The sequence below is a fragment of the Tauraco erythrolophus genome, chromosome 6 (assembly GCF_009769465.1).
Source record: "Tauraco erythrolophus isolate bTauEry1 chromosome 6, bTauEry1.pri, whole genome shotgun sequence".
Classification (NCBI taxonomy): domain Eukaryota; kingdom Metazoa; phylum Chordata; class Aves; order Musophagiformes; family Musophagidae; genus Tauraco; species Tauraco erythrolophus.
Genome location: NC_141470.1, coordinates 31456887 through 31479025, shown reverse-complemented (window position 1 = coordinate 31479025; position 22139 = coordinate 31456887). Strand labels below are relative to the sequence as shown.

General features: G+C 38.0%; 1 protein-coding gene across 1 annotated transcript; it reads right to left on the bottom strand.

Annotated features, from left to right (window-relative positions):
- Positions 1 to 21983, bottom strand: SNAP23 (synaptosome associated protein 23). The gene is made up of 8 exons (XM_086612901.1): positions 21892 to 21983; positions 13493 to 13598; positions 12880 to 12921; positions 10709 to 10757; positions 10090 to 10207; positions 6163 to 6315; positions 5439 to 5583; positions 1 to 2838 (listed from the first exon to the last, which is right to left on the bottom strand). Exons 2-8 carry the CDS (start codon positions 13547 to 13549, stop codon positions 2773 to 2775), a joined length of 630 nt encoding a protein of 209 aa, XP_086469027.1. The 5' UTR covers positions 13550 to 13598; positions 21892 to 21983; the 3' UTR covers positions 1 to 2772.
- Between the last annotated feature and the right edge of the window lie 156 nt (positions 21984 to 22139).

Genomic DNA, 22139 nt, shown 5'->3' with positions numbered 1-22139 from the left:
ATAAAAATAGATGGGAAACTTCCTAGTTGCATAGTAGCAACTAGTTCTGCCAAGTTTTTCAAGGACAGGAAACTAAAGACATTTCTAAGAGAAAATAGCTTTAAAACACATTCAGTTATAAAAGTATGTATTTTTTTGTGCATAATATATAGTTTAACAATCAAAAGCAAGAACTGTAAACCTTCATTCTTAATAGCATTCAGAAATACAAAGATGTACAAGTGCTGATTCCATCCCATAGATACGGAAATAAAGCATCTATTCTATAGACAACAGTAAGACAATCCAAGAAGCAGGCTGTGTTGTTCGCTAACATACAGGCACCAACTCCTTCATGGATTTGGCTCTTGCTGCATCAGAACATAGTACTGATATTTTGCAAACACTCAAGCTTAGAGTCTCAGAAATTATTTCTTTGTGTGGTATTCATTGCAATATTACGATTCTGATATACCAATCACAGCATTCTCTCAGCCAACATGCTAACTTGTTATTAGAGCTCAGGGAAGTCAAGAACAAGGATTTGTAATGGCAAGGGAGAAAAACACTCCAATGTTTGGAATGTCCAGATGCTACAGAGCAGGTTTGCACTGTTGTAAGCAGAATAAGGTAACAGCTTTAGTCTTCTGTTTCAGGAGACAATCACAATTAAATAATGTATACAATGCTTTCACAACCAGCAGCAAATATTCCATCAGTTAACCTGAAGCTTGTAAAAACGAAAAAAGAAAAGCATACAAATCCCCTATGCTTTCCCATGCAAGTGGTTGTTAGAAACTTACTATGCAATACTCTTAGAATTACCACTTTGCTACTTGTGTTTTTAAAGCACAATCTTCATTACTAATGGGGTAGATAATGAGCTTTTAAAATTCATTAGTTTTCCAACAATTACTGGAAGTCAGACAGAAGCCAAACACTACTGAAGCATCCAGTCCCCTAAAAATTACTTGACTTTATTCACATATGATAGTCTACCACTGGCCTATATTTTACATGCAGCAGCTCCATCCTTTGGTCACTTTTTGGGGGTTTTATTTTTGGTTTTGTTTGTTTTTTCTTTAAATATCAAGTTGTCCTGGGATTCAACTGAGAATATACTACTAATACTGATTGTATTTCTACTAAAAAGAAAACAAAACACTTAACACTGTTTGTCTTACATTTCAGCAGATTAGTGTCATTATTAATGGCTACAAGATACTTGTGGACTGTTCTTCCAAAAAAACATCCTATAATGCTATTAGTTTTAATTATTCCTCCAATCAATTTGGTTTGAAGAAGATTTTTGCCATCCAACATTGAGTATCACATCTTCGACAAAGCATCATTTCCACCTTTGAAACAGGCATAATATATTGCTGGGTGGAGTTAAAACTATACAGGTCACTTGCATTTACTTGACGAAAAAAAAAATCAAGAAAATCCTAGGAATAAATCTGATTATATTACAGTTAAACCAAAATGTTTTTCTTATTTATAGAAAGAGAGCTTTACCTCACTTGGCCAGAAACTCCTCTATTCTGGAACAGAACAGGAACATTTTAGTTGCATGCAACTTGGACATGTATTATTTCCAACTGACAGTCCCAAAGTCTGCAATAATAAACCAGTCAGGCATCTATTTAGAACTAGTTTATTTAGAACTAGCATACAGTTCTTATATAGGTACTGCTTCCTCCAGACTTGTGACAAAGTAGTTACGTAACAAGCTTCTCTGTTTTCAGTAGGTTTAGGAAGCTCCCCCAAAGTCACTGCTGAGAATAAACTCTGCACCAGATCTCAGTCGTTATTTTGCACTGGAGAAAGGCATAGATTGAATTCCAGTGAAAACTGGCCAAAACAGAATCTGATACAGGATGTGAGAAAGCTGCATGCTTTCCTACTGTTTCTTCCAGTTAAGATGCATCATTCAAACACTTAAAAGTTAACTTTTAGATGAGGGGCATAAAATTTTCAATCAAATAAATACTTTCGGGAGATAGTTTTATTTTCTTTTACCATCATGTGCATGGGGTTTAGATCAGGTATATATACACAAAACATATCACCAGAACAATGTAGCATGATTTCCTGGTCATGGCCTCCAAAGCGATGTCAATTTACAGTACAGAAATAGAAACCTGTATACCCCTCCAACTACCTTTACAATAAATTGCATGTGTTTAGGAAGTGTTTTAAAGACCTCAACCCACAAGTAGTAAAAATGAACTCTCTTCAATTCTGTAATCCACAAACTCTACCCCAAACCAATCATGTGGCTTGGACTATAAAACTATGGTGAGGTTGCTAGAGATACAAGTCAGACAATATTCACCAAGTCCCTAGTTTAGTGAAGACACTCAACTTATGAGGTATTTCAAACAGTGCAAAGTGCCCTCTCCACCTTTCCACAACTGTGAATTCAGGTTACCCTGCTTGTTCAGCTCCAATAAAGGACTGTATTTTGGGTGCAGGAAAAAAAAAAAAGAGATATTGGGAAGGGGAATAAAATGGAAGAAGATTCTCAAAGCTGTAACACTTTTAGCCCTGAGCAGCTTAAAGAAAGTGAAGGCAGATGAGTAGGAAGAAGTTATGTTGGCTGGTTTCTTGGAGTCAAGGCCACACGTATATGAAGCAACAAAAAAAAGAGAAAAATCAATCCCTATAGAAAAGGGTACTGCTTCATTTTTTCCAGCCCCTCTTATTTCAGAAAAGGAGAAGTTTCACAGATCCATTAATACGGTGGCTTGCAGCTGGAGAGATAGTGTCATTGAACAATGACAGCAGGCTTTAATTGTCAATTAGTTTCTTGGCTCTGATGTTGGCTTGCTCAATGCGTTCCCTGTTCGTATCGGCCTGAAAAGAGAGAAATTCATAGGTCATGTGCAGACTTAATGCAAAACAATTTAAAAATTCAAACTGATATAACTTCTGAACTGCAGGGTATTATCATTGTGGTAGACAGAAGGCAAGCAACTTTTAAAAGCTGGAAGTAATTCCACTCCCCTCCCACAGCCAGGATATGCTGTCAATTTTGGCAGAAACAAAATCAGGAGAAACAGCTTTTAGTCTTTAGCTGATCCTCAAAACATACAGCAGCTTGCTTCAGCAAGTCAGGAAGAATATTAATAGAACAAAGGGATAAAAAAACCTCTCTCTGCAAGCATTTAGACATCTTAAGGACTTCTACAGAGCAGCTTTGTTGCTATGGACTAGAAGTAATAGTCAAAGCTTAAAGTGACCTATGGACATTAAGTTAGAATTATTTTGCTTAGTGAAAATCCCTGATTTTCATTCACAAACCCTCCAGTGTCCTAGTGTCATAATAGTATGGTATCTGTAAGAAAAATAATTTATCTTAGAATTATTTTACTATTATAAAGCATCAAAAGTCAGCCACAGCGTCTAGGCTGAACAAGTGTCAAAATATAGTTTTACTGAAAGGTATGATAAGGATCTCCGAAATAATTCCCTATCCAGCCTGCAGTGGGGAGTGAGTGGGAAGGGTAATAAGCACAAAACTAGCCTCTGCCCTCACTATGAGGAGTGGAACTCCTGAGAAGCTCTGATCTGTAAGTACTAGCCATTTCACGCCTTCACACCGCAATGGGCTGGGAAGACGACACTGGCAGTTCAAGTCCTCCCCTCCTGTTCTTTCCTTCCTGTCCTTCGAGTCAAGGGTTGGGTAGGAGAAGGAATCTACTACAGAAAAGTGAGAATCTAACATGTTAACAATGCTTTGGAAACACATTGAGTCTAGCTACTAGATCTTCCTCTAAGAAAAAGCCATTAACATAAGCTTTTATTAGTGGTTTATTCGGACTAGGAGTCCTGCATAACACTGCAGGCTACAGAAAGTCACCCGGTAAAGCAAATACAGGTGAGTGGGAATTTCTAATTTTGTGAAAAAATATCAACTCTATTCTGAAGTTAAGCTTAATACTGCTCTTAGTTTCTTTAGATGATACTATCCTTTGGAGATTTATCCTCAACGTTTTGATTTGGTTTTCAAACTGTTCACTAGATTTAAACACAAAAGAATCAACAGGAAAGGATTAATTTAAATATCCTGAGACAGGTTGCCAGTCTCAAAGCCAAGACACGCACTTTCATTTTTATTGCTGTTTTGTAACGCAATTCTAACTCATTTACATCATATTTTAAATAGTTAAGACTTGATCAGCAAGATTTTTAAGACCACTAAAATGAAAGTGCATCAGGCCAAAACAGGTGCTTGAAACTATCAGAAACACTACTGCTAAAAATAGTAGTTCCTACTTGCAGTTAATTTGACCAGGCAATTGTCAGTCCACTTTGTGAGCTGTAAGAATTTCACACCTCATTTTAAACTCTGATTAAATTTTCTAGTGGTCTTTAAAAATATTTGAGTTTTTACTTGTCAATCATCTCAGATCTGCAGTTTTGGGAAACTGTGAAAGACCATTAAGGCATCCTCCAAAAGATCATGTTGATTGGCCTTATTAACACCACAACCCCTAAATTACTAGACAAAATTGAGATGATGACATAAGTACAACCAGTATTTATGTCAGACTAGCTCCGTATCTTTGAGAAAACTCCATTCTTCTTGCTTTTAACCCTACTGGGCATTTATCTTTAACTTCTCATTTTGTCTTACTTCAATAGTTTTACAGTAATTGGTGTTCACTTCTACTTTTTAAAATCTTTACTAGACTACTTATTAAGTTTTTAGTTTCCTTTTTTAACCAGGATGCCTGTAAAAGAACTTCTATTCATTTCACAATATAGGGATTTCTAAAACATGACTAGCTTTCTCATAAGTTCCCCTCTGAAAGAAACCCCTCAAAAACATATTTATACGATTAATCTGTTTTGGGAAGTTACTCTTTAAAGCAATAATTTTTTTTAAAAAAGTTACTGGCTGCAACTAACTTCAAGTGCAGGTGAGAGCAGACCTCTGTGCACGTTTTCCTGCGCACCTACAAAACCTATTATTCTAAAGTCTCCTCAGCCCCAATATTAACCTGGCCATGAGAATTTGAGCAACAAATTACTTGCAGTTTATTTTACATTCAACGATTACAATGACTTTTGAGGAATTCCAGTAGAATGTTGCTATTGTTAAAAATACTTATTCCCTACCACATACAAGACTCCTCTGTGAGCAACAATCTCTCAGTTATACCTCCAATAAATGTTTGCCCTTTTGATCCAATCAAGTTTAGCTGTTTTCGCAGTAAGTAGTAACCTGTGCTGTATTTTTAGGTTTCCTGACACTCTGAAGCATTTGAATTTTCACCTACATACCCAAACACCAAGATTTATCTCTTGTTCAAATCACTGCAACCTGAAGGATAGTATAATCTTAATGTATATTTACTGTAAATACAAGTAGACATGACAGTGAGCCCATTCCTCATAACTTCTCAGTAACAATCTCTAAGCTGAAGGCAGAGAACACCTTTGAAACTTACTTTTACATTTATCCGGTCTATTTGTTTATTCTGGGCATCGATCTCGTTGCCCATATCCAAAGCCATGTTTTTCAAATTCCCAAGAATGTTTCCCACTTGAGCAAGATTTTCATCCATTTCATCTTCTCTGGCATCATTTGTTATCCTGTTCAAATAATTCAGACAATGTTTCCAAGAATCAAGAACTTGCTTTTGCCTACCCTAAATTTACTTTAATAGAAATTATGTGCTGCACAATTACCTGACACACAATGTATTTAAGCCGGGGTATGTTTTCCCCCCTTTAAAAATCCCATGTATTCCAAGCAAGCAGCCCACCCAAAAAGGACACTAAACTAGCTGCTATTACAAAAACAGTCTTAGAATTTAAAATAACAGCTACCAGAGGAAGCTTAAGATGTGTTTGTCTCAAATATACTTTATGATCATAAAAGTCCTTGATATTTTTAACAGTCCCCTCAATAACGGAGCTCTAAGCTCTACACAGTCCTCACATCCAGAAACAGACTGATAATACCACCATTATGAAAAAAAAGAAAGTGTAAGATGAACGTTACAATACTAAAAGTTGTAGGTGTCTACCGTCTCCTCTCCAAACAGTAAGAATTCCTCCAAGCTGTATTAAAAATTTACTATCTAGCAACTTCATCTAAAATGCATCTGAAAAGCTGCCAATCAGTAACTTAGAATTTCTGCATTTGAGATTGAGAAATATGAAGAAAACCTTGTAATATATCCGCCACTTGGTCCTCCAGAAGTCAGAGGCTGCTGCTGATTTATACTTCTTGGTTGCATGGATATCACGTGGTCTGCTGAGTTCTCCGTTCCGTCTCCCCAGGTTGCTCTATATGCCTTGCTAGCCTCAAAATTCTTCGTCCTACTCCATAAAAACAAGAAATCTGAAGTGCTACATCAGAAACATGGCTTCCTGACTGAAATTTAATATTAATCTAGGATTTTCAGAAAAATTTGTCTTGTGCCTGAAAGAGATTAGATTCTCTATAGACAAAAATCTTGTCTATACAATAGAATTTCTTATATTGTCACAGTACAAACATAACAGAGTTACTCTAGGGACAGTTAGTTAATTTGGTCTTAAGTTCTAATGCAAGCACAGTAACTTCCTTAAAGTAATATACTTTACCAGAAGAAGGGAAGGTTATGACAGTAACAGGAAAGCTCACACTGTCAAAAGATAAAGTTGCATTTACAACCAGAGTTGGTCTAGAGTCAGGATTAGTTACTTTTCAGGGAAGAAATGAGGATGAAAGAAAACACCATTAAATACAAGTTGCTACACTATGCAAGAAAACCATTAATCTCAACCGGTTTTTTCTTGAACGTTTTTCATTGCCAAGTCTTTCTTTTCAAAATTAATGTTTCTCAAGTTAATTTTTATTATGAAATAACAGTAATCATATTCAAATAGCTCCTTTATTCTGCAACTCAATTGTACTAACTTCATTAGAGTGACAAACCAACTTCCCAATACAATTTTACCATAAAATTCAGAAGAGCAAAAAATTAAAGCAACCTCACTGACATGAAGCAATCTTAAGATTCACATAGCTACAAAAGCAAGAGGGGAAGAAAATGTAACAGAAAAATAACTGATCAAAACTGGGGTCAGTTCTCATGAACCCTAAAAATCATTGAGAAGAATATTCTCATGTCCCTCATGGAGAGGAACTTTTTACAAGGGTATATAGTGATAAGACAAGGGGCAATGGCTTTAAACTGAAAGAGGGGAGATTTAGATTAAATATAGGGAAGAAATTCTTCACTCTGAGGGTGGTGAGGCACTGGAACAGGTTGCCCAGAGAAGTTATAGATGCCCCATCCCTGGAAGTGTCCAAGGCCAGGCGGATGAGGCGTTGGGTAACCTGGTGTAGTGGAAGGTGTCCCTGCCCATGGCAGGGGGGTTGGAACTAGATGATCTTTGAGGTCCCTTCCAACCCTAACCATTCTATGATTCCATGTTCATCTTGTTTGCTGGCATTTTCAGATTTAAGCTAGATAATCCAAACTCCATTGCCACTTTTCTGCTTTATTAAAAGCCTGTGAAGGAAAATCCGTAGTGTCTTTCAGTACAACTAACTTTACAGTTACAGGCAATCAATTTCCATATTTACAGTGCCTTTCAGTAGCCCAGATGTTTCATATTTGAAGAGGTGTGAAATTAGCTGTAATGAAGAAATATTCCCCTCATTCTTCTGGCAATTATGTAATCAAAATAGGAAATTGTATTTCGTAAGTCAGATTCTACGAAAAGTAAATCTAGTATGAATACATTAAGGGGAAGAAAAGGAGTAACTTCTCGGTTCATAATGGAACTGCTGCACCCGGCAGAACCCCAAATAAACTAGTCAATTCTAGCTCCTTGTGCACACTCAGGCTTAAAGATCTTTTCAGGTTTACTGCACCTAGATTGAGCATTATAAGCATTATATTTAAATCTCATTCATACTAAAGCCACCAACAGCAGGAGAGCTTTGTCTTAAGATGAGCAAGTCTTAGGTGTCAGACATAACTGTGAGGAATTTATCAAACAAAACCAAGGGGCCTGAAAACTACTTGCACATCTGAGGTAGACAGCTAGAAACAGAATTGCTGCTCAAACTAAGCACAGTTAAGAACAAAGCTTCTCACCACCTGATTTATTTTTTTTTTTAAGAGCTGTTTTTCCAATTACTATACATTCATTTTTCTCATGTTTCATTTCTGTAAGAGTAAGGCAATTTGTACAACCTGTCAAACCAGCACAGGCTCAAGCAGCTGTTCAACATTTCCACAGCTAATACACTCTTCAGTAATTGACATTTTCTATTCACACCAGTATTACAACACATCACAGCCACAAAGAGACCTGCATGCAGACATCATGCACGTGCAAGCACAAACCCAACTGAAGCATCACTTCAGACAGCTGCTTAAATGTACATCTGCACTAATAAGACTGACCTTGTCCTAAAATCCGCTTTCACCAGTTAAGTGAATACAGCTTCTTATCCTAGTCTTCATTTTTAGAAAGCAAACATCAGTGTTAGGAGAGAATGGAGAACAAAGAATAGTAAAGACCAGCAAACAGGTAAATTATTATTAGTACATAGATTATATTAGAGTACTGCCAGTATGTTGCATTTTCACAAAGCTTTTATACATTATCTAAGCCTAAGAGAATTAAGAAAAGCAATAATTATTTCAACAAGTGTTCTGATTTAACTTTACGCTTTATGAAAAAAATGAAAAGCTTTGGAGATAATGATTGACAAATAATTCTGACCGAAAAATTGATGCATCAGCAGATACATGAAAGGCATTCACTGCCCTCCACTTTTCCAGTAGATTTTTCTGCATGTTACTACCTATTTTTGTACACAGCTCATTATTTCTTTTATTGTTATCTGTATATTTGGTGTGTCACAAGCATCCCCTGAAGCTAAGCAGCTTATTGACACTAAGCAAGATCAGAATTTGTGAAGTAAGACTGTCAACTACAGAAAACAAAGACTGAGTGTGTCAAATAGCTCAAAGTACATCAGTTTTATCAAACTAATACAAAACAGTAAGCACATCTATCCAGAGGTCAGAACTTTTCAGGAACATCTGCCTTTTCAGGATACTAAAGCTCTAAGACTTTCAGCCTTAGAAGCCACATTCATATCCATCCTAAGTGACCCTCAAAATATTATTCTGTTGGATAAGCAGACTCAGCTACTCCAAGGAATTTTTACCTAAATTTCTGCTGCCTCTCAGTTGAATAATAAGGTTTTTTTTGCTTCTGCTGAAGAGCTAAAAATGAACACACACTATTCACTTCACTGGTCACACTCTTAAAATAGCTTATTTCTCCTTCACTTGGAAGCACTATGATCACATCCAATTCACACAAATCAATTTGATAGCTTGCTGTTTAAAGAAAAAGCTAGCACATCTTCAAAAAATAAATATTGTTTTCCTTACAACACTGATTTCTGATCATTGTTTAGGCTGTTTAGGTGTTCAGAAGTACAAATCAAGTGCTATACAAAAGACTAGATTACTTTTCACTGAATTGGATATGGTAGCCATAACACTGATTTTATAAAAGTACTGTGAAGCAGGTCTGCAAGAACTTATGTAGTCACTGGTAAAAGATTAAAGCTTTAGTACCAGCATCTGTTCCCCTACTCTCTTCCTCTAAAGCAGGAAGATTTTTTTAAATGCCTAGAGAACCAGTATTACTTTCCTTCTCCAAAACACAAGTTTTCTTGCTTTTAAGTTAGTACAAAAATACTTTTGTGAAAAAAATGATTTTGAGAGTCAAATTTCTAACAGACAGGCACTTACATATAACTGTTTGCAGTCCAACTTGATCTCATCTGTACAGACATTGATAGTCTCCTACTAAATATAAGCTTTAAGGAGATTAGGGTACAATTGGTGCAGGATGTTATACAGCAGCTACATTTACAGTGAAAGAGGCACAATATACGGTTAGATGCAAGTAAGCTTTAGCTACTGTCATACAATTTTAAAGGGTGCACCTCTACAAACCAACACAGATAGCTTTCCTAGACATTCAGCATTTCTTTTATCAGAGAGGATCTCCCAGTACAGTAGCTATTGGGAATATTCTAGAACTTCAGACCCAAGTAACAATTTAACTGACCTGTTACAAGGGCAGACACAGAGCCCACAACATTTGTTGAGCTCTGTCAGTGTCTTCTCAGCTTCTCTCATATCCTTATTTATCTGGTCCATGCCTTCTTCTATGCGATTCAGTTGTTCTAGAAGAGAAACAGGTAACCTGAATAAACATAGATCAGGGGAAGGTGGGGGTGGGATATTAACATTTCTTTCAAGCAGGAACTTACAAGTTTCAGTTCTATTTTTGTACCAAGACTAATGCCTTTTTTCTTTCCTGCCTTCTGGGATTTTTGATTTTTAATGATGATAAAGTTTTGTTTACTGTATTAAAACTATTTTCCCTGTCCTTAGGGCAGCATTTCTGTTGGTGCTTTTAGAGTATGGTTACATTCATGCTATGGTGGAAAGGAACAGTTCTGTAGCAGAGGCTGTATTACATTGTAACTAACATGGTCTCTCAACAACTTTAAAACCTCTTAACTAGTACAAACATACAGGAATAATCAATTAGCAAATCTCATTTTCACATAAGTAGTCTTTAATAAGCTTTTAGTTTCAGCAACAACTCTTGAACGAAAATCCTTTTTCTTACAGTTATAAAATTGATTTTTAGTGTTAGAGAGGAAGAAGGAAGGACTCACCTCCCTGCTCATCCAACATGGTGATAGTTTTGATGCCGACATCCTGGGACTGCAGAAATAAATTTATTTGCAGATGTAAAACAGATTTCAAATACGGCAGTGCAAAAACAGAAGGTCTCTATAGTAAGTTTGATAAGCCAACCAAGTTCAAAATAAAATACTGTGCTAAGAGTAACTTCTATTGTAAAGCTATGCTAAGTTTCAAATTGGATCCTATGTTAGGCTGCTGATAATCTTTACCAATTACACCATCTCACTTAGGAGGTTTTTTACATTACAAGATGATGATAAAATTTATTGTAATACTCAGATTGAACTATGACAAAGTCAAGCTAAAAAAGTAAACCTAGCTGTGCCTTGTTTTAAAAAATGGCATTTACTTCATTCTTTATTCCTACACCCTTCAAGAGGGCTGAAGAGACCTTTAGTCCTGGAAGCCAGAATAAAAGAAAGCAAAACCAAGCCTGCAAAACCATTCTCGAGAATTCAGCAGAAGAGATCAGGAAGAGAATACCCCATCACAAGTTTTTGAATCAAGCAGAAGAAGTCAGCAGTGAAGAACATACCATGGTACAGTTCTTTGCTGGCTTGAAGTCTTGCATCTATCACAGATTGCACCTATGTGTTACTGTGAACTGGCAGCATAGAACTGCTTATGGCAGGAGTTATTTTAGCTTCTATGAATCACAAAACTATGAAACCAGGAGAAATTATGTTGGCTCGTTGCATGTTCTTAACATTTGTGTTTGAGAGGTATTCATTAGGCTATGCTGATTCTAATGCCTCACTGATAACAGAAGCATGTTCAGTTCCACAGCAGGCTGCTACCAACTGGACAGTGAGTACAGGCTCTAAAGCAGTAGTGACCAAACACTTCATTAATTGGATTATTTGTTAGTGTCCTCACACTGCCAATAAACTGTCTCAAGTCTTTGGCAATAAAAGTCTGGGCATTAGCTTTGAAAGGCATTATTGCTTAGTCTCTGGATTCTCATTTGTCTATAGCACATCCAAGTACCAGCAAAATTGCGTTGCTGAACCAGTTAAGCTTCATTAAGTCTACCAGAGCTATCAGCCATCTTATCTCACTCCCTACCGACCGGTTGCTCTATATTTTTTTGAAATTACAGTATCAAAAGTAAATTTTCAGCCATTTTTACAGTGGGGAATACAAGCTGTAACAGCATAGAGGAACAGATTCCTAATATGTCACCTAGATAGACACAAAATACAGATTTAACTTGTAACAAGTCATGTACAAGGGTGTTAAGAGCTTCATCATCATACTTCACTATCTTTAAAACTGATGAATAGATGGTAAAAAGATACATATAGAACTACTTTTGTTTAGAACCAAAAGTAGCCCTATCCTCTACTACCCCACCCAACTGAACCCTGGCCTCCTCTTCAAAGCAAGACATTTTCACGTTGTTCTCAGACAAAGTGAACTAAAAGACAAATGGAAGATGTTATGAGAAGCAAGCAATGCAGCAGCCAAAGCCATAACTGGCCATCACAGAATCATAGTATGGTTTGGATTGGAAGGGATCTTAAAAAGGTCATCTAGTTCCAACCCCCCTGCCAGGGACACGGACACCTTCCACTAGACCAGGTTGCTCAAAGCCTCATCCAACCCGGCCTTGAACATTTTCAGGGACAGGACATCCACAACTTCTCTGGACAACCTGTTCCAGAGCCTCACCACCCTCAGAGTGAAGTTGTTCTTTAGATCTAATTCAAATCTACCCTGTTTCTGTCTAAAGCCATTGCCCCTTGTCCCATTGCTACACAGCCTTGTAAACAAGTCCCTCTCCAGCTTTTTTGTAAGCCTCCTTTAGGTACTGGAAAGCTGTAGAAGATGACAAAAAGGAGACTTTTTGCAACTGCATCTGTAGCATTTGGAGACTAGGACATTTTGCTTAAGAGGAAAACAGATAAAAAGAATATTGATCCTTCTGTGATCTAATTTTACATAACATGAAAAAAACATTAGGTCTAAGTCATTCCAATGCTACTACTGAACTAAAGCAGCAACTCCTAATAATGAAGTGTGTCTCAAAAAAAGTTCGAGATAGACAAAAAGGTGATCAAGATCACTTTGTGATAGTTAACATGCTGCTTCTTATACTTCTATTAAGAAATCCCCAGGGAATTCAAAAGCTTTCCCTTACCTCAATGGCCAAGCCAAGAATTCTCCTTGTGCTTTCCAAAGACTAGAAAGAGAATTTTAAAACAATGAGCGCGTTAACAGTATATATCAGTGTCTGAAAGTCTTCTTTACCAGTTCATTGCAGTAAGGCAGCTAGTATTCAAAGGTTATCAGCCTGTCTATGTCATACACGCTACAATACCATCATAGTGGCAGCATACTAGAGTTTTTTTTCAGTAAACTCTTGGTTTTTAGTACTTACTAGTACTTTGTTTATCCCATTAGAAAGTAATTATAAAATAAAAGGTATTCAAATGAATTTTAGTTAAATAAAAATAGTCATGAAGTATCAACATGATTAAGAATACTGTAGGTACCTAGCCTGCATTGTCGCGGTAATTGGGACTGGGTGGTCAGCACTCAGTCAAGTAGGTGGTTTTACAATTCAGAAGTTTAAATTCATTCTTACTTTCAGGAGTAGTCTTCACTCTAGTATCTACCAAGTAAAGGCAAGAGTTTCAAACATTCAGCTATACCCTTGCAGAATCACTATCCTAGATTGTCTTTATTTTAAGAGATATTGTAATCTGGGCAGATAAATACTGTAATCCCAGATGGCTTCCTATAATATTTACCTCATCAGTGACCTGGTTGGCCCTCAGCTGAATTTCTTCAGGTGACAGTTCAGCCATTATGAGGAATTATTGCTTGCAGGTAATCACGTGAAAGAGAATCTTCGCCCTGTAGTAAGAGATACCAGTTAAACATCAGAATTACCCTTTTATCAGTATTTTGAGCTGAAGCTAGTAGACAGTTCAAAGAATGAAAGCCTACACATTTTATTCTACATAGTACAACACCTGGTTAGGACTAGAAAGCACTAAAAGAATTATTCAGTTGATATGACATAACTGAGTAGCTAAGAGAAACACAGGAACAATCAGTATGTGAAAGTTTACTTTCCAAAACTTGGCTCCCTAAATATTTTTGGAGAATTTTAACTGTCTTTAGTTAACATAAAAATCAGGAAATGAAGTCTTAAAATAAAAAGCTTCTTCATGTTGGAAAAGCACATTGATTTACCCAGTAATCCAGAAAGAAATTCATTAAGGCATTTAAGTTACTAGCATAAGCTTTAAGCGTTTTTCCCCTTCCCTTTGAGGGATTTCAACAGAGTCAGAAGGGGAAACATTTTTAAAGGTCAAGGACCACCTAAAATGATGCCAGTAACACTCTAGAAAAAGTTGTTGTTATGGCATGGTGAATTCCTCAAATGCAAAAGGATCTGCAAAAGTTTTAAATGGTATGTCTGCAACTCTAGCAAAGATTTTCAAATCCACCTTTCTCATAATACATACAGGATCAAGATTTTAATAACTGAAGTCCCAACATACCATGATTTAACTTTTGCTACAACCAGGAGATATATTTTTGCCTGAAGAGACAAAAGGAAAAAGCAAGCCCCTCAATAAGTGTGTTCTTATCAGAGCCAGGTTCTTCAGAGCTAAGAATCTGCATTTTTGTTGGAGGAATGCTAATAAAGCCAGCATTCCTAGCAATAGGAAAACAGAGCTCCCAGGCTATACAAGAATTTAATGAGATATCACATAAGCTTTGTAAGAGGATGTTTTTTTAAAAATGAATCTTCCCTTTAACTATAGATTATTAATCCTTGCTTTTTCACATAAGCAGCTTCCAATTAAGTCCATGTTACCCTTTGAGATCACTCCAAATATCCTGCTTGACTAACAGAACTATGTTACGTTTTTCCCTAAGAGATCAATATTTTAGAAGACATAGCATTAGTAACTGCTTCTAGAAGGGCAAATTCATGCAGATTCACCCAGCTGTTAGCTACAGAATGGATGTTGTTCATAGCTCTTTGCAGAAAGTATGCATACCTCAGAGTGAAGTGAAATCAAGACACCTAATCCCTTACAGTTAAAGCACTTCAGGATTTAAAGAATACTTCAGCAGGTCTGGTCTTTAGCACCTAACATACCTCCTCAGCCTAAGACTGTGGCTCTAGGAGGTTTTTCTAAGTAGTTGTCAAAACAAGTCATTTTATGCCATCATTTAAAAAAAAGAATAAAACATTCTCACAGCAGGCTTCTAACAGCTCAGTTTGCAGTAGTCCAACTTCACTATATAATCAGCGACTTGTCTTTTCATTCACAGGCTTAAGCTCCTTTCATAAGGTTTATTTAGGGCAGCTTAGCCCTAACTTCGAATTTGGGAATGCCCTTCAAGCTGGTTTGCACAGCTAAGGACCAGTAAAGCAGGGACAGGGAGGAAAGGACCTGTTTTCACTGAATTACATTAAGCACAGGAAAATGATATCAAGCTGGTTCTTTGGGTGAAAATCTCACATTTACTTAATACTTAGAAACAGGATGAAATTTCAATTATATAGTTGTACTGAAAAAGCAATATTTGGATTACCACAATTGTTGCAGGCTAGGCCACACTTTCCCTACTTTGGATGCCACACAGTCAGGTACTTCTGCAGCTTGGAGCCATAAAACACTTCTCATCTTGGACAGCAAAAGGGACACCATATCTCCACCCTGTGAATATAACAGCTTCCCAAGAATCTCATTGTAATTACAAAACAGGGCCGGAAATGCAGCTGTATTCCCAGAGCTACCAGGAGATTTCTTTTTCAAGCAGCCCTGGTGTTCTGCTTCCCTTTGCAGCTGTGGGTTCAGGCTAGCCAGGAGATCACATACCAGCTGAACAGCTACGGAAACTCATGGCATTTCTTCCATTTTCTCCTAAATCAATAGTATTTGGTCTTGAAACTGTTTATGAATTGACTGAACACTGAAGAAATCCAGCTGCAAAGTATGAAAGAAAAAACCCTTCTACATAGCAAACACCCATAATACAGAGCAAAAACTTTACTTCCAGGATTCCTTAAATCTGAGGTATTTATGTGCTTATCTTTTGATGCTCACATTTGGACACCTGTAGCATTTGCCTCTTGTGAGATAAAAACATTATCTGAAGTGATAGTTCATATGCCCAATTTACAATTTTACCAACCTATGTGGGATGAAGCTAAATAAAACCACTCAGAACACTTGGTTAAGAGACATATTCTGACAATCTTTTATCATGGATAATAGGGCACAACTACTTGCTGGCCTTGTCCGATCATTTCTCGAGGTCTTATGTCACTGAAAACAGTGACAGAACCTTTATTTCTCTAGAATTCCCAGCAAGCTTACCCATCTTCACTTTTCAGCCATTGCCATTAGAGCTATGTAAAACAAATTTCCATTTCCTTCTTAGGACAGGCTTAAAGCATTCTCTTTGAATTGGTTTGTTTACAACATCTGTTCAAAGCTGAATATCCAAAACTGATGTATTAGACTCCAAAAAGTAATAGTCTTGTTCCTGTTAGTTTGTACAGCTGAGATGGCCAGCACTGCTTTTGTAAACACACATACACACAATCTGCACAGTAGCTCTGCAGAGGAAGTTGGTGCCGTGAGGCAGAAGAGAAAGAGACATTCCGTAGGCAGTAACAAAAAGACTTCTCACCACACAGTAGTTTATAACATCCAAAAAAGCACACAGGTATAACTAAGAAGAAACCAAATATTTAAAAAAAAGCCTGTTTCCAAAGATGGAGGTACATGTTTGATAGCTGCATGTGTAACTGGAATAGCTGAAATATAACAGGTGTCCTTATTGTAAGATGTCTCTAAAGAAGTTAGAGCACCCAAGATGAGGCCATCTGTATTGAAATAATAGTTCAGCTATTCCAACAGAACACAGTGTGTATATATATATCTACATAAAGAAAGGACACTCATTCCCCCATCTTTCTGTCTGGGAATCATAAAAGCTGGGGAGAGACCTCAATGGATGCTTTAAGTTAATGGTATATGACAAAATGATTTTATATCCAAGATATTAAGATTCCTCAATAAAGACAAAATATTCAGGGAAAAAATACTTGACATAGCTAAAGTGTTCCTGGTATATTTTTTATTATAATGCAAGATTTGCTAAGGCAAGCATTTATTTTAGTATCAATGCTCAATGCCTATTTTCTTTGCTTTCCTTCTATGATTTTTAAAATCCTAGCCAGAAAGTAATCAAAGGAAAACAGACAGGATATAAAGAGACTTCACAATTGTATTACAACAACATTCTGTTATTTTAGTTTATTTTCTCTCTAGAGTGGTGAGTTTTAAACAAGAAACTAATGTGCTTAAATACAAAGCAGAACCCCTTTAAAGGAGGATGTAATGTCAGTTGCATTTACTTTTTGTTATCAAAAAGGACTCTGCAGTATTTACTCAGTTACCAGACTGCAAGGATTGAAGATAAACACATTTCAGTGCAACTCCCTCTCTACCTCTTGCATAGGAAAACCTGGCATCTACAGACTATGCAGAACTAAGTTTGCTATAAATATACATTTTCTTGAAGTAATGGGCCTCATGAAACTTTTCTACTAGGAAACTTAGAAAACTACAACACATTCCTCATATTAACTATCACTGTCTTGCAAAAAAGGAAGATGCATCAAGAAACGCGAGCAACAAGAAAATAAACGTAGGGCCTGCAAATAATAAGAATGTCTTTTCTGTCATGTTTTATTTTGGAGATTGTGGGGGCAAAAGAAATTCTTGGAAATTTCAATTCTGACCATAAGCTTTAGATAAGATGTTATCTCTTCACAAGACTACTCATATTGTGCTAAGCCACTCTATAAACTCACTATTATAATGCATATTAAAATTAGGATATCATAATCCATGTCAGTTGAAGATGGATTAGACTTAAGTTACTTCTAACCCTTGGACAAGAGGAACAATGAGGTAAGAGAAATAAATTTACATCTGCACAGACTTTTTCCACTTACTATGCATTTAGTCATGGCTCAAACAACTCTGAAAAACCTGGAATTCGCTCTCCAATGCGAAGTTATGTTGGAGAAGGTTGAGGAAGAGATACAGCAAAGGTGATTTTATAGAACTTTTTAAAACCTCAAGGTATTTCCTGCAAAAGAACGAGGGACAGGACAGGCACTTTTGGGCTGATTTTAGCACAGTGCCAGACGCATTCAAAGCATCATTGGTTTAGAGATCTTCATTTGGTTAATCAACACACCCATATAGCAGCTGAAGCATTTTAGTAGGTTCTTTGTCCAACTTGAAAAAACTGGAAGGTGACACAGATTAATGTGAGCTATGGCTATGTCTGTATTAGCAGCAGAGTGATCCTGTGACAGTACAGTGCAAATTTTCTTTTGGGGAAAGCACTGCTCACATTACCACATTTCAGGTGGATCAGTCACAAGAATTTAATTGGAGTTCTGCCCCAACTCCAACTACTGAATTGAGAGCTAACATCTGCCAAGCCGTAACTTGAGTACGACTGAGTGCAATGGGAGCAAATTCAGTGCTGGTAATACCCACAGCAACCTGCTATCCACATGTAGAAATCTTCAAGTTTAAATTATCTGCTTGTGATCAGAAAGGTAAGACAGTATTATTTTACTCAAGAGCAGCTCTCTGCCCGGGATTCCCTTACAATAGGTATACTAAAAACTTTGTGGAAAAAACAAAGCATTTGAATTGACAGAGCCTCAAGATCAAAATACTGGTTTATGCAGCCAGCAACAACATAGTAATCTTTGCCACCTGTCTTGCCAGAGCACACACTAAAGAAAGTCAACATGAAATCTTTCTTTGTTGTGTCTGTCATTGGTCTAAAATACTCCTCCACACCACTAAGGGTTTTTTTCTTACAAATGTTTTTTTTCATGCAGAATTACTTGTAAACTGGATGCCAGCTATTTATGCCAACACTCAGTTTCCAATGCAAACAAGTTTCAAAAGCCATTACACAGTGAGTCTGCACAGTCTTTTCAAGGGTTTTTCAATTCTAATAATCTTCTGAGGCTTATAAGACATTTTCAAGATAATGAAAGCTATAGTAGGCAATTTACATGCTGTTTGAATATGCTTTTCTTCAGCACTAGCTGAGAAGCAATTCTAAGGCTTATTAGCTCTAGAAAAAGAGGAATTTACTTCTGTGGTTTATGACAGTCATGGCATATTCAGGCTATGCTATCCAGAGCACTCAAAATTCATAAGAATTTTTTGTCTTTCCAATTTTTGTGAATTTAAGTTAATTGCAGGGCATCACAAGGCCTAATAAAGTGCTTGCTTAACTGCAACTACACAGTCCACATCTGGAAAGGACTGCAGGCAGGGAGAGGCTGCCAACAGTGACAAGCTTTCTTAAACCATACAGGTTTACTTGCATTAGACCAATAAATTGTTCTGATTGCTTGCACTTTCACAAACCCACCTTGAATAATCATAACACTTTTGTCCTGCATCTCTGGCTGGCATGTAGCAGTTTTGTGCCTCTAATAGACTGAATGGTTTTCAGAAATTTGTCATACATCCTTTCCTTTTTTTCCTTGTTAAAGATATTTTGATAACATCAATAACACAGCAGGCTGTGACTTGGTGCCTGGTTCCATAAAAAGAGAGTAAGAGGTCCATAATTTTCTTGTGAGTAGGAAGTAAAGTGAAAGAAGTAGAAACCAAAATAATACTTTTAGGCCGTGGAAAACAATAGCTGTGAGAGCTGAAAGTTGGTGTAAGATTGTCTTTAATGCCAAAGCCATAAGGTTTACTAAGTTTGCCTTCTAGACTAATTTCTCTCTCTCAAAAGAGCTATTTCCAAGACACGAACGAATGAAAGCCACATAACTCCTGCAAAATGCTCTAGTACGCCTCCACACTTATATCCTCATGTTGTTTTCATCTTCAAAATGTAGTGAAAGTTTTTGGCAGTCAGGAAACAAATGTAGCAGAGTTGAGTGGAAAACTTTCATACATCTATGTCTAAGTTACTCATTTTTATGAAGACATGATATGAAAGAATCCTACCCTTTCTATTTCCAAATAACTACACTTAACTCCCTCTTCATTTCAGATAAATTAGAAAGTAATACTTGTACTTTATCCTTTTAACATAATCCACTAGTAAGAATACCAAAGTATTAAACCTTAAAATCCTGCAACTGCTAGTTCTTTCCTTGGATGTTTTATATATGTACCAGGGTATAAACTTTAAACAATAGCTACTAACCAATACATTTTAAAGTATGATTGAGAAATGCAGCTTATGCCTCCTTTTGGGTAATCTTACCACAAAGGTAGGAACTAGGAGATGACACAACCCTGCTATTGCAGTAACTGACTGAAAGCCAGTATCTCACGAGCTACGCTTTTAGCCATCAGTGAATTGGTACAACCTCAGGTGATCATGGAAGCCCTCTCAGTTCCTTCTCCTATAAAGCAAGCTGTTGACTTCCCCAAAAGATGGAAAAATTCATTAAACAATATGCTTAGAAAAATGTTAACATTAATTATGACATTTCTGTGGATTCTTGCAAAAGACAGTTTACAAATTAGACGGCTTTGATATTGAGGGGTTTGTTTATTTTTTGTTGGTTTGCTTTTGTTTGAGAGGTTTTTTTTTAATTCTTCATATCACTAATTTAGAAGGAGTTGTTTTTTTAAAACTTTTCCTTAACACAAACAGTTAGCCTGCTTGTTAGTCAGCTGAAATTCAGCCCAGCTAATGCAGGGTGGTACAAGGTATCAGCACCAGAATGTACTCCTCCATGTGATTATGCCTACAAGATAAATGAATAAAGCATCTGTGAGCCTTGGGGAAGAGGTCAGGACCCAAGAACAAGACACTACTCTGCGTACTTCCTGCTTTCTCTTATCAGCTTCCTGAACACACTGCACAGAGGCAATAGCACAAAGAATAGGCGCTAGTAATGCCACCTCCTCTGTGCAGTGTGTTCAGCTCTATACTTGTCTCAACAATCCATTTTTGTCCCTGGAAAGGCCTTGTGATACCTTCTCCAAATTAACAATCCACCCTAGATCCATATACAGACAATAACAGATTCCATTTCTTGTAATGACACAAACTGTGTTATATAATATGCTACTTCAAAAACTGCAGAGCAGGGGAGATCAGGCATATAGATTGGCTACTAGACTACCAGTAAGTAAATAACTGCTCAAGTCAATGAATCAAGCAATTGAAATCATAGGAGGCTTTTCCTCTGTCCTTAAACACCTTCCTACATAGCTGTTCTCTTCGCAGCACAGAACGTTTGTTTGTAAAGGAGAAAGAAGTAAAGCAAAACCCAGCTGCTTAGTTTTGAATGCTACGAACTGTCCTTTTTAAGGGAGTGAAAAAGAGGAACATAAATAGCTAGCGAAGTTGCACAAAGAAATTTCCGAAGTTTCTTTAGCTCATTTGCTCAGGCTGTCAACTCATGTGTGTTGATATGATAACCTTCATTGTGCAAAATAGAAATGAAAGTAAAAACAGGAAAAAAAAACCTGAAAAACAATGCTGACTCTTCATTAGCTTCCCAGAAGTGCCAAGGGCATCGAGATACACAATTAGGAGAAGCACAAAAGTACAGGTTACTTTTGATGCTTATTGTTTACCACGTACCACAACAGCTTCTTACAGATTAGTCTAAAGGCAGAGGGCCACAATGCAAGTTTAGGAAGGTGGAGCAAGAGGAGGGTTTTCTCCTGTATCCTACTAACGGCTCAACTCAAGGGCTCTCACCAAGCAAGAGACAAAACAGCCGGTCACAGCACTGACGCCCCTCGCGGGGGAGAGCCGGGCAAGGCCTCCCAGCACACGAGGAAACCAGCGCAGCCCCCAGCTGAGGCGGGAGCTCGGACGGCCCTCCCGGACCCGCACCAGGCCGCGTTCCGGCCGCCCCGTTACCCCGCGCTGACTCGCGGCCCCGGCAGCTGAGGCAGGGCGGCAGCCACCAGGCCAGTGCGGCCACGACCGCCTCTCCCCGTCCCGCGGAGGCCCTCACCGCCCCAGCGGGGCCAAGCCCGCCCCACACAGGGCGCTACGCGGCAGGGAGGCGGCCACAGACCGGATCCGCCAGCCAGCTACCCCGCCTGGGGCGCAGAGAGCCGGCAAGGCCAAGCCACCACACACCTACCGGCACCGCCACCGCCGCTCCCTCACGCCCCGCAGCAACAGCAGCCGCCGCCGCACTCAAGCCGAGCCGTGCCGCGCTTAGCCGCCCCTTTAAGAGGCCATGTCCCGCCCGCGCCCGGTGCCGAGCGCCGACCCAAACTGCCCACCCCCCGGAAGCGGGAACCGGCACTGCCCATCGAAGGCGGTGCCGCGCGCCACACCCAAGATGGCGGTAAAAAGCCGGCGGCCTCACGACCCCCGCACAAGCAG

Coding starts and splice junctions, on each gene's coding strand:
- SNAP23 (XM_086612901.1), bottom strand. CDS start 13,549: ATGGCTGAACTGTCACCTGAAGAAATTCAGCTGAGGGCCAACCAGGTC. Junction 10,758..12,879: donor TTCTTGGCTTGGCCATTGAG/GTAAGGGAAAGC, acceptor TTATTTCTGCAG/TCCCAGGATGTCGGCATCAA. Junction 5,584..6,162: donor AGTGGCGGATATATTACAAG/GTTTTCTTCATA, acceptor TTATTTGAACAG/GATAACAAATGATGCCAGAG.